The sequence below is a fragment of the Choloepus didactylus genome, chromosome 1 (assembly GCF_015220235.1).
Source record: "Choloepus didactylus isolate mChoDid1 chromosome 1, mChoDid1.pri, whole genome shotgun sequence".
Taxonomy (NCBI): Eukaryota; Metazoa; Chordata; class Mammalia; order Pilosa; family Megalonychidae; genus Choloepus; species Choloepus didactylus.
In genome coordinates this window covers 201,480,390-201,496,388 of record NC_051307.1, presented here as the reverse complement: position 1 = coordinate 201,496,388, position 15,999 = coordinate 201,480,390, and the positions used below count along the sequence as shown (strand labels likewise).

General features: G+C 57.4%; 2 protein-coding genes across 6 annotated transcripts in view; both read left to right on the top strand.

The window, feature by feature from the left end:
• Positions 1–4,799: 4,799 nt before the first annotated feature.
• UCN2 (urocortin 2) lies at positions 4,800–5,141 on the top strand. The gene has a single exon (XM_037829032.1). The coding sequence runs from the start codon at positions 4,800–4,802 to the stop codon at positions 5,139–5,141; it is 342 nt and encodes a 113-aa protein (XP_037684960.1).
• Positions 5,142–6,575: 1,434 nt separating this feature from the next.
• The window catches only part of PFKFB4 (6-phosphofructo-2-kinase/fructose-2,6-biphosphatase 4), a 50,712-nt gene continuing 41,288 nt past the window's right edge, over positions 6,576–15,999 (top strand). For 2 of the 5 annotated variants that reach the window (XM_037850314.1, XM_037850304.1), the window contains exon 1: positions 10,282–10,446. In XM_037850314.1, the coding sequence (XP_037706242.1) occupies positions 10,350–10,446 (97 nt within the window). In that variant the 5' untranslated portion in view covers positions 10,282–10,349. Of the gene's footprint in view, positions 6,663–9,919; positions 10,002–10,281; positions 10,447–15,999 lie in introns of those variants that run through there. The other 3 variants (XM_037850327.1, XM_037850308.1, XM_037850321.1) reach the window with 3 other exon arrangements.

Here is a 15,999-nt window from a genome sequence, read left to right as displayed (position 1 = left end):
CTTGAGGTTTCAGCAGGGGTTGGAGCCACAGGGGCAGGGGTCATGGAGATTTAGTGTTCAGAGATGGAGGATTTGGAGTTCATGTAGATCAGGACGGGGTCACAGTGGGTGGGAGTCAGTGTGAGGGAGGTGACTGGGGTCAGGGTAGTGAGTGCTTCATTGGGGTGGAGGTCATGGGGATCCTGGACTGGTGGGATCAGACGGAGCGGGGTCGTGGAAGCTCATGGGAATTGGGCATCGTGGGGGTTGAGTAGAGGGAGGTCAGGGTGGAGGTTCTCTCACGCTTCTTCTGCTAGGGTGACCGAGGCTTTGATGGGCAAGCAGGACCAAGGGTGACCAGGGCGACAAAGGCGAGGGGTGAGTTGAGGGCAACGTCACGGTGCATGTGGGGAACGTGCTCTCTGGGGAGTGGGTCATCTCTGGGGACTCATCACTGACCCTGACTTGTCTCTCTCCAGGGGCTTCCGGGAATTGGGGGGCTTCCCTGGCCCAGGGGCAATGACGGCTCCAGTGGTCCCCCTGGGCCACCTGGCAGTGCTGGTCCCAAAGGCCCTGAAGGACTTCAGGGCCAGAAGGTGAAGAATCCTTACTCTGACCCCTGACCCTCCCAACCTCACTAACCTCTGACCCTGCAATCCATCTCCCAATCTCCCTGCCCCAACCTCTGAACCTATGATCCCTGACTTTCCCAACTTCTGACTCTCTGCTTCTGACTTGGCTCATTTTGTTCCTTGTGTCTGACAGGGTGAGCGGGGTCCCCCTGGAGAGAGTGTGGTGGGGGCTCCTGGGCCCCCTGGGACCCCCGGCGAGAGGGGAGAGCAGGTGAGTGGGGGTTCCTGAGCTTGGGATCAAAGATTGGGTGACCTCTGGTGTCCCTGAGATGAGAGGTCACAGCCCGGTCCCATCCATTGCACATAGGGGCGGCCGGGGCCCTCCGGCCTGCGTGGCGAGAAAGGAGAAGCTGCACTGACGGTGAGTGTGCCTGGGTGGGCTGGGGTCCTGCCTCCCACCCCAACACCCGGCCCCCCTGGGCCCTAGGCCTCCGCCGTCCCTCTGTGATCGCTGCATCACGCACCCCGTGTGCTTCCCAAGACCTCTGGGTTCTTCATGTTGCTTGTGGTCTTGTGCTCCCAGGAGGACGACATTCGGGGCTTTGTGCGTCAGGAGATGAGTCAGCATTGCGGTGAGTGGGCCCCAGCCCAGGGTCTCCTGGCCCCATCCCCCCCAGCCCAGCTCTCCAGACAGGGGCAGGGAGGGTCCCCAGGACTTAGGGGCAGTAAGCAGCCAAGGAGATGGCCAGAGATGGACGGACACATGCTGAAGGACAGAACCACCGTAGTCAAACACACACACCGATGGACGGACGGGCAGATGGGCATGCATGCTAAAGGACAGACGCCGTGACAGGACATTCCCCAAGCGGAGACGTCATGCAGATATGGACAGACACACAGGGCATCGGCTGCTGCCTGCAGGAATGAAGACACTCGAGAGGAGATGGACCCGACAGGCAGACACACAGGTGGCACCCATGCTGACAGAGATGACAGATGGACACACAGGCAGGAGCCCCACGGACAGATGGACATGCAGAAATGACACATGTCCTGACAGATGGACACACTTGACAGACACAGAGGTGGAGGCCCGGGCTGCTGGGGTCCCCTTATTCCTGGATGCCCCGTGTGGGCGTCTGTGGAGGGGGCAGGGGTGGGAGCAGAGCTGGGCCTGCTGGATCGGTGATGGCCCCTCAGAGAGTGAACCTTTCTCTCCCCATCTCTCTCTGCCTGCAACTACTGTCGTTCTCTCTGGCTCTGGCCCTTGCTCTCTCCATCCCCTTCCCCATATCTGCCTGTTTCTGATGGTCTCTGGCTCTCCCTCTGTCCACTTGTTTCCAACTTCTCTCTCATCCTTCCTGTCTGTCTTCTCATGCTGTCTTTCTCTCCCCCCTCTCGACTTCTCTCTCTTCCTCTCTCTCCTTCTCTCTGCTGGTCTCTCTGCCGCCCTCTTCCTGCCATGTCTCTGTATACCTCTCTACCCCGTGTGTGTGCTTTTCTGCCTCGTTCCATCTCTCTTCCCTGTCCTTGGTCACTCTCTGCCTCTTCTGTCCCCTCCAGCCTGCCAGGGCCAGTTTATTGCGTCTGGATCACGTGAGTAGTTTTCTGGAGTCCCTGCTCTCTGGATTTCCTCACCCTGGGCCCTGCCCTGCCAACCACCTGGGTCCTCTTAGCAAGGGCACAGCTGGGGCAGCGGCCCGTGATGACCCCAGGTCCCTGGGCCCCTGCTCTTTGCTCCAGGACCTCTCCCTAGTTTTGCTGCAGACACGGCCGGCCCCCAGCTCCACCCCGTGCCCGTGCTCCGGGTCTCTCATGCAGAGGACGAAGGTGAGGACAGCTGGATCCAGGGGCACCCGTGGTGGGGCAGAGAAACACATGTGTGTGCGCCTGCATGCAGGGCACATATCCCACACAGGGGGTCTACATGCAGGGCGTGTGCATGGATGCTCTTGTGCACACACCTGGGGAATTTGGTGCTGCCCACCCACCCCGAGAGCCAGGCGCAGGCAGCAGGTACCTGGCCCCACAGCAGCTGCACTCACCGCATACCCCATGCTGTGTGCAGGTCGGGTGCCCCCCGAGGATGATGAGTTCTCTGAATACTCGGAGTATTCTGTGGAGGAATATGAGGACCTTGAGGCTCCCCGGGATGGCAATGGTGAGGATGGGGGGCTGGGGCCCTGGGTATTGGGCAGACAGAGTTGACCCCTGCTGACCCCTCACTGACCTCTGGCCTCTCTCTGACCCCATTCTGATTCCTACCACCTCCTACCCGCCCCTGCTGACCCCAGACCCCTGCTCGCTGCCCCTGGATGAGGGCTCCTGCACTGCCTACACCCTGCGCTGGTACCATCGGGCTGTGGCTGGTGGCCCGGGGGCCTGTCGCCCCCTCTCATCTATGGTGGCTGCGGCGGCAATGCCAACCGTTTTGGGACCCGCGAGGGCCTGTGAGCATCGGTGTCTGCCCTGGTTGGCCAAGAGTCAGGGAACAGGTATGGACCAACCCCCCAGCCCAGCTGGGGCCTGGGCCCCTGAGCCTGCCCAGATCAGCTCACAAGTAAGGAGCCCTGGTCAGGGTCCTGGGTGAGACCCTGGGCCCTTTCAGACTGGGGTGCCTGGGACGGCCCTCCAGATTGGAAAACTGAATATGGAATCCCAGCTGTGGAGCCTCCAGTATGCCCCCTTCCACTTCCCCCCCCTTTAACGGACCTGAGGACAGATCCATTCTCTGAGGTCAAGAGCCCCCACCCCCCGTCAAGGCCTCAGACCCTTCCCACTTTGATGTGTTTCTCTGTGGCCTGTGAGTTGGGGGGAGAAGGTCAGATGGCTGAAGCCTGCTCCCATCCCGCCCTACCCAGGTGCTGCCCGGAGATGAATGAGCTGACATTCAGCATCCCCTGGAGGAGTCGGGGTCTAATGGGACCCGCTGTCCCTCCCCTTGGTGCTAGAGGCCTGTGTGCACGTGAGCGTGCATGTGCATGTCCGTTATTTCAGTGACTGGTCCCGTGGGTCTGCCTTGCCCCCCTGTGGACAAACCCCATTGTGGCTCCTGCCTCCCTGGCAGAATGACTCACTCTGGGGGGGCAGCTGCGGGCAGCGAAGGACGTGACTGATGTCTGACCTGCCCTTTGACCTAAGCCTGTGATGACATGTTGCTGCTTCTGGGGAGCATTAAAGCTGCTGTTTTCAAAGGCCTCTGTTGTCACGATTTGGGGAGAGAGGGAACCTCGGGGGGGTAGGTTTTCCCCAGGGGGTCAGTATTGTCCGGTGTGGGTACAGAGTGTCCCTGCCTATCCCTGGTTACTGTCCCTTGGCCCTCGGTCTCCAGCTTGTCCCCAGAAAGGAGTAGATAAGGTGGGGGCTGAGGAGGTGTCCTGGCTGTCCCCAGGAGGGGATGAGTCAAGGTGGGGGGCTGCCTCATGCTGGAAACATGGCCCAGCCCCAACCCCAGGGGTGCTGAGGGAGATAATGGGCCCTGAGGTGGGGCAGAGGATCAGACCACAGGACAGCATTGCTGGTGCACAGCCCAGGCAGACCACAGCACCCCCAACTTACCCCAGAGGAGGCTGGTACAGGTAGGACGGGTGCCAGGTTGGGATGGATGGGGTCTTGGCGGTTGAATGGACCTGGCAAGTTGAGTTATGGAGGGTCTCTGGTCCTGGGAGGGTCTGGGGTTTCTGGCTGCTTCTCTGCTTCAGCCCCACCCCCACCCCGAGTCCTTCCCTTCTCTGAATCGGATCTGCTGCAAACTCTCTTGCTCAGAACCTCAGTCTCTCCTTTTGGCCCTCTGTGTGTCTTCCTGTCCCATTGAATCGCTCTTAATTTCCATCATTTTTTCTGTCTCTTCTTCTGTCTCTTTCTTCCAGTTTCCCTCCATTTTGCTCTGCCCCATTCCTCTCTCACTCTATTTCTTCTCTGTCACTCTTCTGCTTCTGGGTTTTCTGTGTCACCATCTCTTTATCTACCTCCATCTCTGTCATTCTCTTCCTCACTTTTGTCTGTCTCTCTGGCTCTGTCTGATTTTCTGTCTCACTCTGGCCCTGGCTCTCTTCGTCTCTCTCTGTTTCTCTCTCTGTATTTGACCTGGCCTCTCTAATCTCTATCTCTTGTTCTCTCTCTCAGACTCTCCATCTCTTCCTCTGTCTGTCTGTCTCTCTTCACCCCATCCATCTCTATCCATGGCCTGCAGCTGCCCTGAGCCCCTGGCCTGAGCCTGTTTTCTCCTCGCAGCCTGACCCCGCGATGACCCGGTGGGCTCTGCTGGTGCTGATGGTCCTCGTGTTGGGCAGGGTCCTGATTGTCTCAGCGACCCCCGTCCCAGCTTCCAGCTCCCCCCCTCAGAACTGTCCGCAGCCCACTCCCTGCCCTGTGGCCTCAGAGAAACCCCCAGCTGCCACGACCACAGGCCCCTCAGCTGCCAGGGGCTCCCCCAGCCCTGGCCTCCGTGCCCGTCCCCGCATCACCCTCTCGCTGGATGTCCCCATTGGCCTCCTGCACATCTTGCTGGAGCATACCCGGAGCAGGGCGGCCAGGGAGCAAGCCGCCGCCAACGCCCGCATCCTGGCCCATGTTGGCCGCCGCTGAGCCTGAGGGACCAATGATGGGGTCACACCTGGATGGGAAGACCCGGGGGGGCAGTGGAGTTGCTGGATGGTACCACATCTGGCACTGCATCTGGACACTGCTGGATGGGGACACTGCCACATGGTCTCATATCACACGTGGATGCTCAGGAGTCACAGTGTGTCTGCACAACCTGGACGTTGTCATCTTGGGTCACTGCCATGTGGAGTCTCACCGTGTGTGGGCAGCAAACAGAGCATCTAGACACCATCACACGTGGCCACCGCCATGCCGCTTTCAGGAGCCCCAACACAGAAGGACACTGCATCTGAGTGCCATCCCAGGCGGTCATACCCAGCCCTGCCCCACAGGTCTGGGCCCCACCACACAGGTCATCACAGAGGGAAGTGCTGGCTGCAGGTCACATGTTCTGCGGATGGTCCCAGGTGGACGGGGACCATCGGGGGCAGCTCTAGGCATGGCCAGTGTACATGGGAAGTCTGTGGCTGGGGTGTGTGTGGGGCTGAGTGTGTGGCTGACAGCTGTGAATGCATGCCTGTGAGCCAAGTGAGAACATGTGAGGGGGCCGGGGGAGCAGGTGCTTGTCCCCCAACACTGCACAAAGCACCTACAAACAACACACGGCCAGACACAGGTCTACATGCAGCCCTGCACACCCACATGTGGGCAAACAGCTCAGGGGAGGGGCCCAGGCTGCCAGGGCTGCAGGCAACCCCACCCTTGCCTTACTGGATTGTCCTGAGCAGAAGTGCTCCCTGCTCTGAGCCTCAGTCTCCTCCTCTGCAAAGCAGGGTGATGCCACCAAGCTGGAGAGCACTGGGGGAAATAGCGTATAAGAGGGTTAGAGCAGCAGGAGGCACTCAATAAAAGTAAAGTGACCAAAGGATGATATGGAAGAGAATTACACAGTCATGTGCACCCAGGCAGTGACACACAAGGGCTGAGTCATAGCTGGCTACACTGCCCTCTGTTGCCTGCTCCCCATTTCAGTTGGTTGCTGGGTTCGGAAGGAGTAGCTTTTGCCTTATCTCACACCCTCAACTCAATTGCTGGACATTGTGGACAACCCCGACTGGAGAATGCACTGGTCTCACTTTCAAGGCAGTGTGGACAAGCTTGCCTGGGGTTGGGGCAGGCTCTGTGGGCAGTGTAGACAACCCCAGATGAAGATGAGGGCAGACTCTGGGCAGTGAGGACGCTGTGGCTGGAGAGAGAGGTGCTACTGGTGGGATTGGGGCTGCCTGGGACTGAGTAGGGGCACTGACGGTGACCTCAGAAATTGTAGGGAGGCTGACCCAGCGGCCCGGGGGGCGGGCCTAGGGTAGGGCGGGGAGAGGCGGGGCCACAGGGCAGGCTGCAGCTGTCTCCCCAGAGCCTGGAGGCGGCGTTTCCCCAACTCCAACTCCGGAGGCGCAGGGGGTGGTGGCCCTGGCCAGTTCGGTTGCAGGATGGACAGAGGTACGGAAGGACAGAGGTACGGAAGGATGCAGCTTTATGATGGACCAGGGAACAGTGGGCAGGGTAGGTGTGGCATGGGGAAGGTGGGGGGATTGGGAAGAGACATGGGTGTAGTGGGGTGGTGGTAGAGGAGGTTGGGGTTCTCTCTGGGTTTAAAGGTGTCCTTAGGGGACTTCAGTCTGTCAGTAGCCTGGAGAAGGGGGAACACTGTTGCCTTGCAGGGGAGAGGGGGCTGGGCCAAGGGGGACCTATAAATAGCCTCATCCTCCAGCCAGGGAGAGCCACAGCCAGCTGGAGGTCCCTGAGGTCCTCCTGCTCTGCTTTTTGCCAGCCTCTCAGGGGTCACGTTAGTCTAGATCCCTCCAGGGGACACACCAGCTTGGGGAGGTCCAGAGGCTTGTTTGGGAAGTTTCTGATATGATGTGGCATTAGCTCTGAAGCCAGCATTTCTAGGTGCCTAATGTATGCCCTGTGCTGATTCTGAACTGCTCTAAGCACCCACTGTGCGCTCTATGCTGGTCCTGAGCCCTCTCTGAGCACTTACTGTGTGCCCTGGTCCTGAGCTGCTCTGAGCCCTGGTGTCCCCAACTCTACTTAGTCACATGTCTCTGTACCCCTAAGTAGGAACCTCACCCCCCTTATAAACTCTGGGTCAGGGAGAGTCAGGGATCATCTTTGGTTGAAAATGGTCGGAGAAGGCTGGAACTCCTGGGAACTCGAACCTCCCGGTGAAGGGAAAGGAAGGCAGCAGAGAGCAGAAGGCCTTACTGCAGCCTCCCTGGTGCCATGCATGTGTCTGGATACAGGACTTGTTTGTGTGTGTGCATCTGTGTGTGCGCACATATGGCCATGCAAGCATGTCTATGGGCACATGGATGCTTGTGTGCACTGGTGTGTGGCTCTGTGTGGCATTCACTGCAGCCTGAATCTGTATGCTGCAAAGGGTGGTTTGGTGGTTCTACTGGGACTTGACTGGCAGCAGATACGGGGACTGAGAGGAGTTTGAGCATTGAGAACTAAGGACTGAGAACTCCGGCCACCCCACAGCTTGTAGCCTGGGAGACTGGGAGGAGGCCCAGTGATCAGGGCAGAGGGCACCATGGGAGCCTCCCAGGGCCAGGCCAGGCAGGTTCATGGGGGTTGGGCATGTTCACACACAGTGCACACTGACATCCCGGAACACTCGCCCACCCCTGGGGCAGGGTAGCTGGCTCACTTTGGGATACTCCTGAGGAGGAAAAAGCCATGAGGACCAGTTTTTCTATTGGGCATCTTCTGATGCTGAGGGAGCAGAAAGCCAGGAGAGCATTTCTATGGTGACAACGAACAAGATCCCCAGTAAGAGGTGGGAAGTGTGGTGGTAGTGCAAGGTGTGGGAGGTGAGGTTTTGAAAGGCTGGGAATTGAGCCAAGTCCATTCTGCCCTGTGGGCTGGCTCTGTGACCCTGGGCCCTTTAACTCCTCCGGACCCTCCGTTTTCTACCTGAGAAATGGGGCCATGGGATGGGAGATCAGGAACATCTTCAGACCAGATATAGACCTGGCCTTGAGGAGGGTCCCCAGGCTCCTCCTGACATTGACCCATTAGTTGCCTTCCTCCTAGATGCATATAGGGACTTGGGAGGGTGTGTCTGGGTCAGCCCAGGGTCAGACTGTTTGGGAAAGAGTGGGAGGTCCAGCATGACTGCTTTTCTTGAGAAGTCAGGCTGATTTTGCCTGGGTGTGGGAATGCCCTTCCAGAGATGTTCCTTTCCTGGCTGCCCCTTGTCCCCAGGCTGAGGCTAACGTCCCAGGGGGGCTGGGAAAGGGGCGAATGGGTAGGCCTGGGCTAGTGCTGGGGAGTCTGTAGATGTCAGAGGAGGTGACCTTGATTATGAGTGAATGGGGATTGGACAGGGTGTGGGCATGTGGCAATGAGGTCTCTGAGGCCAGGGTGGCCGAAGGATGGCCTTGGCAGTGGCCAGGAAGCAAGAAGGCATGGCTGTCAGGAACAGATGAGTTGCTTTGGGGAAGTTGGAGAGCAGGTGGGTGGTCACAAGAGACACCCTGCTCATTAGGGACTACCCACGGGTGTGCTCAGGGATGTTGGTTGTGAGGGAGGGCAGGAGGGAGGAAGTGGTCGACCTGCCACGGACTGGGCATTCCCCCGGATTGGCAGCTAAGTGAGCTTCAGGGAGGGCCCAGGTAGACTTCTAGCATACAGACCTCCTGAACCTTCATTTCCTGTGAAGGGTGTGAGTCGTCTGTGTCGGAGTCCTCTTAAGGGCCTGTGCCAGGCTATGGAGGGCTGGGTAGTGGCCTGGGGGACTGACCCCAGGTAGGGGGAGGGCAGGGAGGGCAGGGGGAGGAAGTGCTGCATCTCTAGCACATGGGTTGGGCCCTGTTTTCCATGCTCCTTGCACGTGGCTCTTGACTGCGCAGACATTGGGCAGAATGGAACTGGAGGACACAGGGACCCTGCCACGGATGTGGTGGAGGGTATTTCTACAGGATTGTGTGGCCCAGGTTGGAGCAGTGTGGTGGGGGCTGGGGCAGAAATGTGTACAAAGCTTCAAGAGGCTGGGCTAGGGAGGAACTCAGAAAGGGGACAGGAGCCTGCAGGGGTGGTGTAAGGGGGAAACACAGAGGATGAGCAGGGGGTTCCTGAACTTCCAGATGATCTCCCTTGTACCCTGCCCCCACAGCATTTTCAGAGGCAGGAGGGAGATAAATAATAAAATGATAACACTAACGTTCTTTAAGAATGGATTTCTGAGATCGACATATTTAATCGGTATCAGAATCTTGTAAGATTAATGACATGCCACCTCATTTTTCTGATGAAGAGACTAAGGCTCCTTCAAAAAATGTGTAAGCTTGTGATTAAAATTTTAACTGGTAAAAATGAAATCCTGGGAGAAGTTACATACTGTCAAGGCTTAGTGGGTCTCCAGAGCTTGGTTACAAGGTCCCACGCCCTTGCTCCAGGTGGGCTGGAAGTTTAACCGGAGCTCCCCAGCAGCCAAGGCAAAGAGGGAAACAATCAATTTTGAGATTCGTCCTGTTTGTCCACGAGATAAAAGAGCTTTTCAGTATGGTTGTGCAGGACGTTTCTGTGGACGAGGGAGAGTCCTTGGGCTCGGAGCACTATAGGGAATACCAGTGCAAGACCCGCAGGGAGGTGTGGAGTTGACCGCCGGGGCAGCGGTCCAGGGACCAAAGTGCGCAGAGACGCAAGGCTGGTCCTGACCAATGCGACACTATGGGTCACGCAGGCCCCGCCCACACTGCACGCAAACCCCATTTTCCTAGGGTCCCTGAGGTTACTCACCTCAGGGAACCGGCTCTTTGGGTGCTTGGGGGCGGGGCTGCGGCGCCTGGGGCGGGGCCTTTGGCTGAGACCCATGCAAATAACCACCATCCGGTAAATGTACGGGACTCATACCCCCGAGGCGGGGCTTGCACAATCCGGGCCTTGAGCGCCTGGGTTGGGAGTGAGGGTTGGGCATGCGCGTTCTCGAGCCTGACTTGAGGGGCGGGGCTTATTGGCCCAAAACGGGCCCATAGGCGAGTTGGGCATGCGTAGTCAGAGGTCTGGCCCTCTACAGTTGGGGTGGAGCTTACTCGTTTGGGGGCGGGGCCAACGAGGAGTTGGATTTGCGTCTTCGCGGCTTGAGGAGAGGCGGGGTCCGAGGGGCGGGGCCTCGGGTGGCCCGAGGTGGCAGGGCTGTTGGGTCGAAAGCAGCGCAGTGCGGCTCAGCCCGGCCCCGGGATGGCGTCCCCGCGGGAATTGACCCAGAACCCCCTGAAGAAGATCTGGATGCCGTACAGCAATGGGCGGCCCGCTCTGCATGCCTGCCCGCGCGGGGGTGAGGCGGGGTCCGCGGGGAGGGTGCAGCGAAGTGCACTGGAGTGGATGGATAGGGTGGCCTGGGCGGGGGTCTCGCGTGGAGAGGAGGCCGAGGACAGGTGGGGAGCCGGGACAGGTGAGGCGGCCGCTATGGGCGGGAGGACCGAGGATAGGTGCGGCACAGCAGAGAGGCAGGGACAGGCGTATGGGAGTTTCTCGTCTCGGCGGAGGGTGGGTCTTGTGTCATCACCTGGGGAGTGCGCCGGCCAGCCTGCACCCCATCTCATCCCTACCGTCTGTGGCCAGGGGAGGACTCGGAGCCTCCGCGTGCACGGCCCGGCCCGGCCCTTCACTCTCTGGCCAGAGAGCGTCCACCGTGTGGTGGATAGAGTAGAGATGCGTGGCCCTAGGCGAGTTGCTTGTCCTCTCTGAGCCCAGACCTTTCAAAAGCTCTAGGGTAGAGTAGTTATCCGGGCAGAGGAAGGTGCCTTCTGCCCTCACTCCTGGGCTTGAAACCGAATTTTAAGAGACGTTTTAGGAGGCATTTCAGGTGTGCTCAGGATAGGGACAGCGAGAATATTGTGCCATATGGGGCTGTCTTTGTGTCCATGTGGGGTAGTGTGTGAATGTAAAACTGGGGAGGGAAACATCCAGGAGGCAATGTGGAAACTCATGGAATAGTTAAGGGGGATTATTACTAAGGAGCTCACCTCTGGCGTTTTGGGTGTTTAACCCCTTGGTTGACTTTCTGTCCTTAAATGAGCCTGCAACTTTCTTATTACCAGGAAAAAGAAAGGTTTGTTTCAGTGTAAATGAAACATCGTAATGAAGTTGCAAGTTGGACTAGAGAACATCTAGTCCAACTCATGGCACAGATAATGGAAATTGAGATGAGATTGTGTGATGTGCCAGGGTCTCCCTGTACTCCTGACCTCTGCTTTAGTATGATAAGGGAAGGGAGAGGTGCTTGTCAGGTTTCAACCGCCTGATGGCTGTGACTTTGACCATGCTGTGAGCCCTGGAGGAGGAGCAGTATGTGCGTCTGACCATGCTGAGGGTCCTGGTGAAGGGCCAAGGTTGCCCCTCTCTTCTGTTGCTAGCCAGTTTGTGTTAGGGTGGTGTGATCCCAATTAGGGGTTATAAATATTACATAAAGGAGAAGAAATGAGAACTTAGATTTTGGAGGCAGGAACACTTGAGCTGTGACCTGGTTCAACTGTGACCTTGGTAAGGAACTGACCCTTTAGGACTCAGGTTCCCCATCTGTGAGATGGGGATAGTCGTTACTCCTGCTCCATGAAGTTGCTGTGAGCCTCAAACAAGTAGGTGCTCAATGAGAGGTAGCAGGTAATTTCATCATCTCATTACCTTCTCTTTGCTCCTCTTGACCTCAAAGTCAGGTCTGAAACATCAGCTCCAAACCAACCCCCATTCCAGATGGGAAGGGAACTGAGGCCCAATGGGGAAGGGATCTGCCCAGGTCTCACAGCTCCTAGGGCAACAAAGGGAGCCTTACCTGGGGCAGGGTCTGTGTTTCTCCAAGCTCCAAGTGTGGGATAAAATGTGGCTCTGGTCTGAGCAGGAGGTCTTGTGCCATGGCAGGGCCTAAGGGTGTTGGAGGGGGTGGGGTTGTGGGCTGGTCCAGCAAAGGTGCCATATCTGGCTATAGCCCCGATGCCTCGATCCTGTCTGGGCCAACATGGGGCAACATGTTCTGGGGCTCCTTGATGAGGACAAGAGGGTTGAGGCTTGTGGGACCAGGGGACTTGAAGGAGCACTGGCCTGGGAATCAGGAGGTTGGACTTCTACCCCAGCCCTGCTCAACCTGCTCTGTCATCTTGGCCACATTCCACCTTACCTCTGGGCCCAATATCCTCTTCCGCTCCAGATCATGTTTGACTGTCCCCAGGTTCCCACGTGCCTTAACACCCTGCACCCCCTTTATGATTTTTCTCCCAAACTCCATATTCTAGAAAATGGTCTCCCAAATTGCATTTGATAAGGAGTAACTCATTTCTCCTGTTCTATTCATCAAGGGCATAACCACCTGTCTCAGCTTCTGGTCAGGGAGATGGGTGGGACGGCCAGCTCAGAGCAGAGGCTGCCCACCGGGGGCTGTGGGCAGTGTTGTGGATGGTGGCTCCTGGTGACTGCTGCACCCTCCCGCCCCCCCCACACACACACACACATTTGGGGGTCCTTGGCTATCTCAGCTCTCAAATGTGAGGCATCTAAGATTTTGAACATTTAAAATGTCTTTTCTTCTCCTATTTCCCCAGCTCATCTCTCATGTAACCTGTTACCTTCGTGAGTAGTTTCTTTCTAACTGGGTTGAAGGGTCTCTCTTGGCTGCAAGTTTTACGAGTATTGTCTGCCTGGTGAAGACTTGCTCAGGTGGCTTCTGGATGGGATGGCTGTCCCTGCCCTCAAAGAGCACATGGTCTAGTTGGGGAGAACAGATGGACTGGCAGTCACTGGGAGACTACAGTGTAGGCTGTGATGGGGGAAGCTCTGGGGCTATGGGAGGAGGCCTGAGGCCCTCAGCCTTCCTGGAGGAACAGGTGGTACCTAAAGCGGCCAAGGAAGACCTGCAGGTTGTGTGGAGGTGTGGGCCTCAGGCAAGGCTCCCAGAGTTCGCAGCAGGGAGTGACTAAGCAGTGAATGAATGTGGACTGTCTCTGCATTGCCTCTGCCTTCCAGGCCCTACATTTGTGCAGAGTTTTACCTAATGCATGGTGGGCCTGTGCCAGGGGTTAAGGACAACAAGGACAGGTGAGGACCCTGAGGTGGGGGGCGGGTGGAAGCAGAGCCGCAGCTGGGTTTGGGCTCTGAGGTGGGTGCAAGCCACCTCTGGGGTCTAGTCTCAGCATCTCCTGGCATTGGGGGCTGTTGACAGAGGGATGTCCTGTGCCTCTTCCACTCCCACTCTCCATGAGCAGTTCTTCCCTCACTTCATAAAATTCAGAGCCCCACCTGAGGACTAGGAAGCCGCCACTTTCCCCATCATTGGCCCCTCAGCTTGGACTCCAGGAGCCCTAGGTTTGGATGGGGCAGGGGATGGAGAGGGGAACCAGGGAGCACGGTAGCATTAATTTGATAGCTTTTCTTAGCCAAAAGGTGGCAAGATTCTTCCTGGGCGAGGACACAGTTGGTGTGTGCAAGGGAGAAGAGAGGCGAACTCTTTCTGTCACCTCTGATGGTGATGCTGAGTTGCTTTATTTTAAAGAACTCTTCCTTCTCCAGCCTGGCTGGAAGGAGAAGGCACAGTTCAGGAATTGGCCATGAAACCTGCCTACTCCAGGGACTTGTGACTGCCCCTTCCGTGATGCTATGAATGTCCCAGGTCTCTTGGCTCCTAAGACTCCTGTGGCCTTGAGCAAATTTACAGGAAGAGGAACCAGGAGGGAGGCTGGGTTGACATGTGTCCAGATTTCCTTCCGCACGTGCTCTGGCTTATAAAGGGTGTGTTCTGCTGTCCCGTGTGCTCAGTATAGAGGTCCGTTCAGGCTCAGAGCTCAGTTCGGGCCACACAGCCCGGTTGCTTGGTTCACATGTCCTCTGTTTCAGAGGGTAGTGTGTTCCCTCTCTGTGTGCCTCGGTTTACACTTTCTCCATTGCTGGGAGTGTTCTACAGTTGTAAGCAGAGCTGTTGTGAATATGCTTGTACTTCGGTTTTTCTTTTAGTTTATTTCCTTGGACGCTTATCTCAAGGAGCAGAGGTGATAGGTAATTTATTGCTCTTGTTTTGAGCCCAGGCCTGGTTTGCTGCCCTGCCCACCTTGGGCTGTGTGTGTGTGTGGTGGGGGATGGGCGATGCTGTCACCAAATGCCGTGGGAGGAGCCCAGGGTCTGCCTGTTGGGGAGCCATGGGAAAGGGCCTCATCACAGGGAGCAGGGCTGGTACAGGTTTCTCCCCCTGGTTAGTGGTGATGCACTGCACTTAGGTTGCTTAAGAGCCCTGGCTAGCCAGCTAAAATTGTGCCAACACCTCAGGCCCTAGCTATCCACCAGCCCTCAGAGTCCAAGACCTTGCCTGACTTGTTTTTCTCTCACCTTAGCTAATGCTGAGGTGTTTCTGCAAGATTCTTCACTCTTACTCACTGTTGACCTTGTTCTGTGTTCAGGGTCCCCTCCCTCTCTTCCCCTGGGGCACACAGCTGGGGTTGCATTCACCCAAAAGGCCACGAGTTGGGAGTGAGGTGTCTTCCACTGGGGAGCAGGGCCCTTTGTCCCTGCACAGGGCCTGCCTGGGGACAGAGGTAACTCCACGCTGCAAGTCCCAAGGCCAGTTGGTGCTGAGGTACAGCTGCATCCTTAGGCATGTTGCCAGGGCAGGGCAGAGGGCATAGTCTCCGGAGGTGCTCAGGCTTTTACGTGGAGGTAGTATGAGCTCTCACTGAGGGGTTATCATCCCATTTTACAGGGAAGGCCACTGAGACCCAAAGTTGCCAGTAAATAAGTGTCAGAGTCAAGATTGGAACCCAGGTTCTAAAAGAGAAACTTTCAGCAAATGACCGGTTTATTACTGACACAGCACAAAGGGTCCAAAAGAGCAGGGGAAGAGATCCCATCCTGGCCAGTGTCAACGGCCAACTGCTCCAGTTGGGGGCGGTGGATTGCTGTTCTACACGCCCCACTCGGCATTGGAGAAGACAAATCTGTGCCGGTTGAGTGTTGAGTATTTATTCACTGCAGGCTGAAGGGACCCAGGCACTGAGAATTCCTGACCTGATAAGTATCTGGGGCTGCTTGTTCTCAGTTTCTGGGTTTAAGGTCTGGTCCTGCCTTTTTGTTAGACCTAACATCTCCCCGGGGTTGTGGAATGGAAACAGCCTGAAACCTTATCACACAATGGAAGAGGAGGCGGGGTTGACTGAGAGCTGGGAGATGGCGGCTGAGCTGGGTGACTTCCCCAGCAAACCCCAGGCAAGGTCCCTGGGGCCTCTGCTTCCAGCAAGGGAGAAGCTTGAAGGGTGGGGCCCGGCAGGCTGTCCCAAGGAGGGCGACCACATCATGGCACTTACAGAGCCTGGTGGAGTGGGGGGTGGTATAATGACAGGTCCCTTCCTCTGTCCATCCTTCTGTGTGCTGTGGCTCAGGGGCTGATGCAAGGGAAGTTCCCTGGGGTTTCTGAGGAGGCTGCCCTGAAAGCTGAGCTGACCACGTGAGGCCGGCAGTTCTGCTGCCTTGCTGTCTGTGCTGGCTGGCGGGGCTGGGGGTGCTGGGTTTGGACTCCATCCCCACCTCCAGCCTTAGCAGCTTCTCTGACTGGCACACTGACCTGGTGGCATGTGGGGTGGCGGTGGCTAGGCTACCAGAGGAACTGCCCTTGTGGGCATAGGCCTGGGTCCCTGGTCTCAGCCCCTGGTGACCCTCGCCCTGGCAGGCTCCTGGATGCCCCCCTCCCCTCTAGAGCCCATAATTCCTGAGCACCAATTCTGTGCCAGGCCCCAGGACTGGAGTCGAATGGCTCAGCCACTGCTCAAACGCTGCAGGGCTGCTTCCACGCCAGGTAACCAGTCCAGGGTGAGCAAAATGAAGGAGATGCCCAGGATTGAGGGTGCACAGAGGG

Excerpts from the sequence above, each read along its gene's own strand:
- UCN2 (XM_037829032.1), top strand. The coding sequence starts at position 4,800 with ATGACCCGGTGGGCTCTGCTGGTGCTGATGGTCCTCGTGTTGGGCAGG.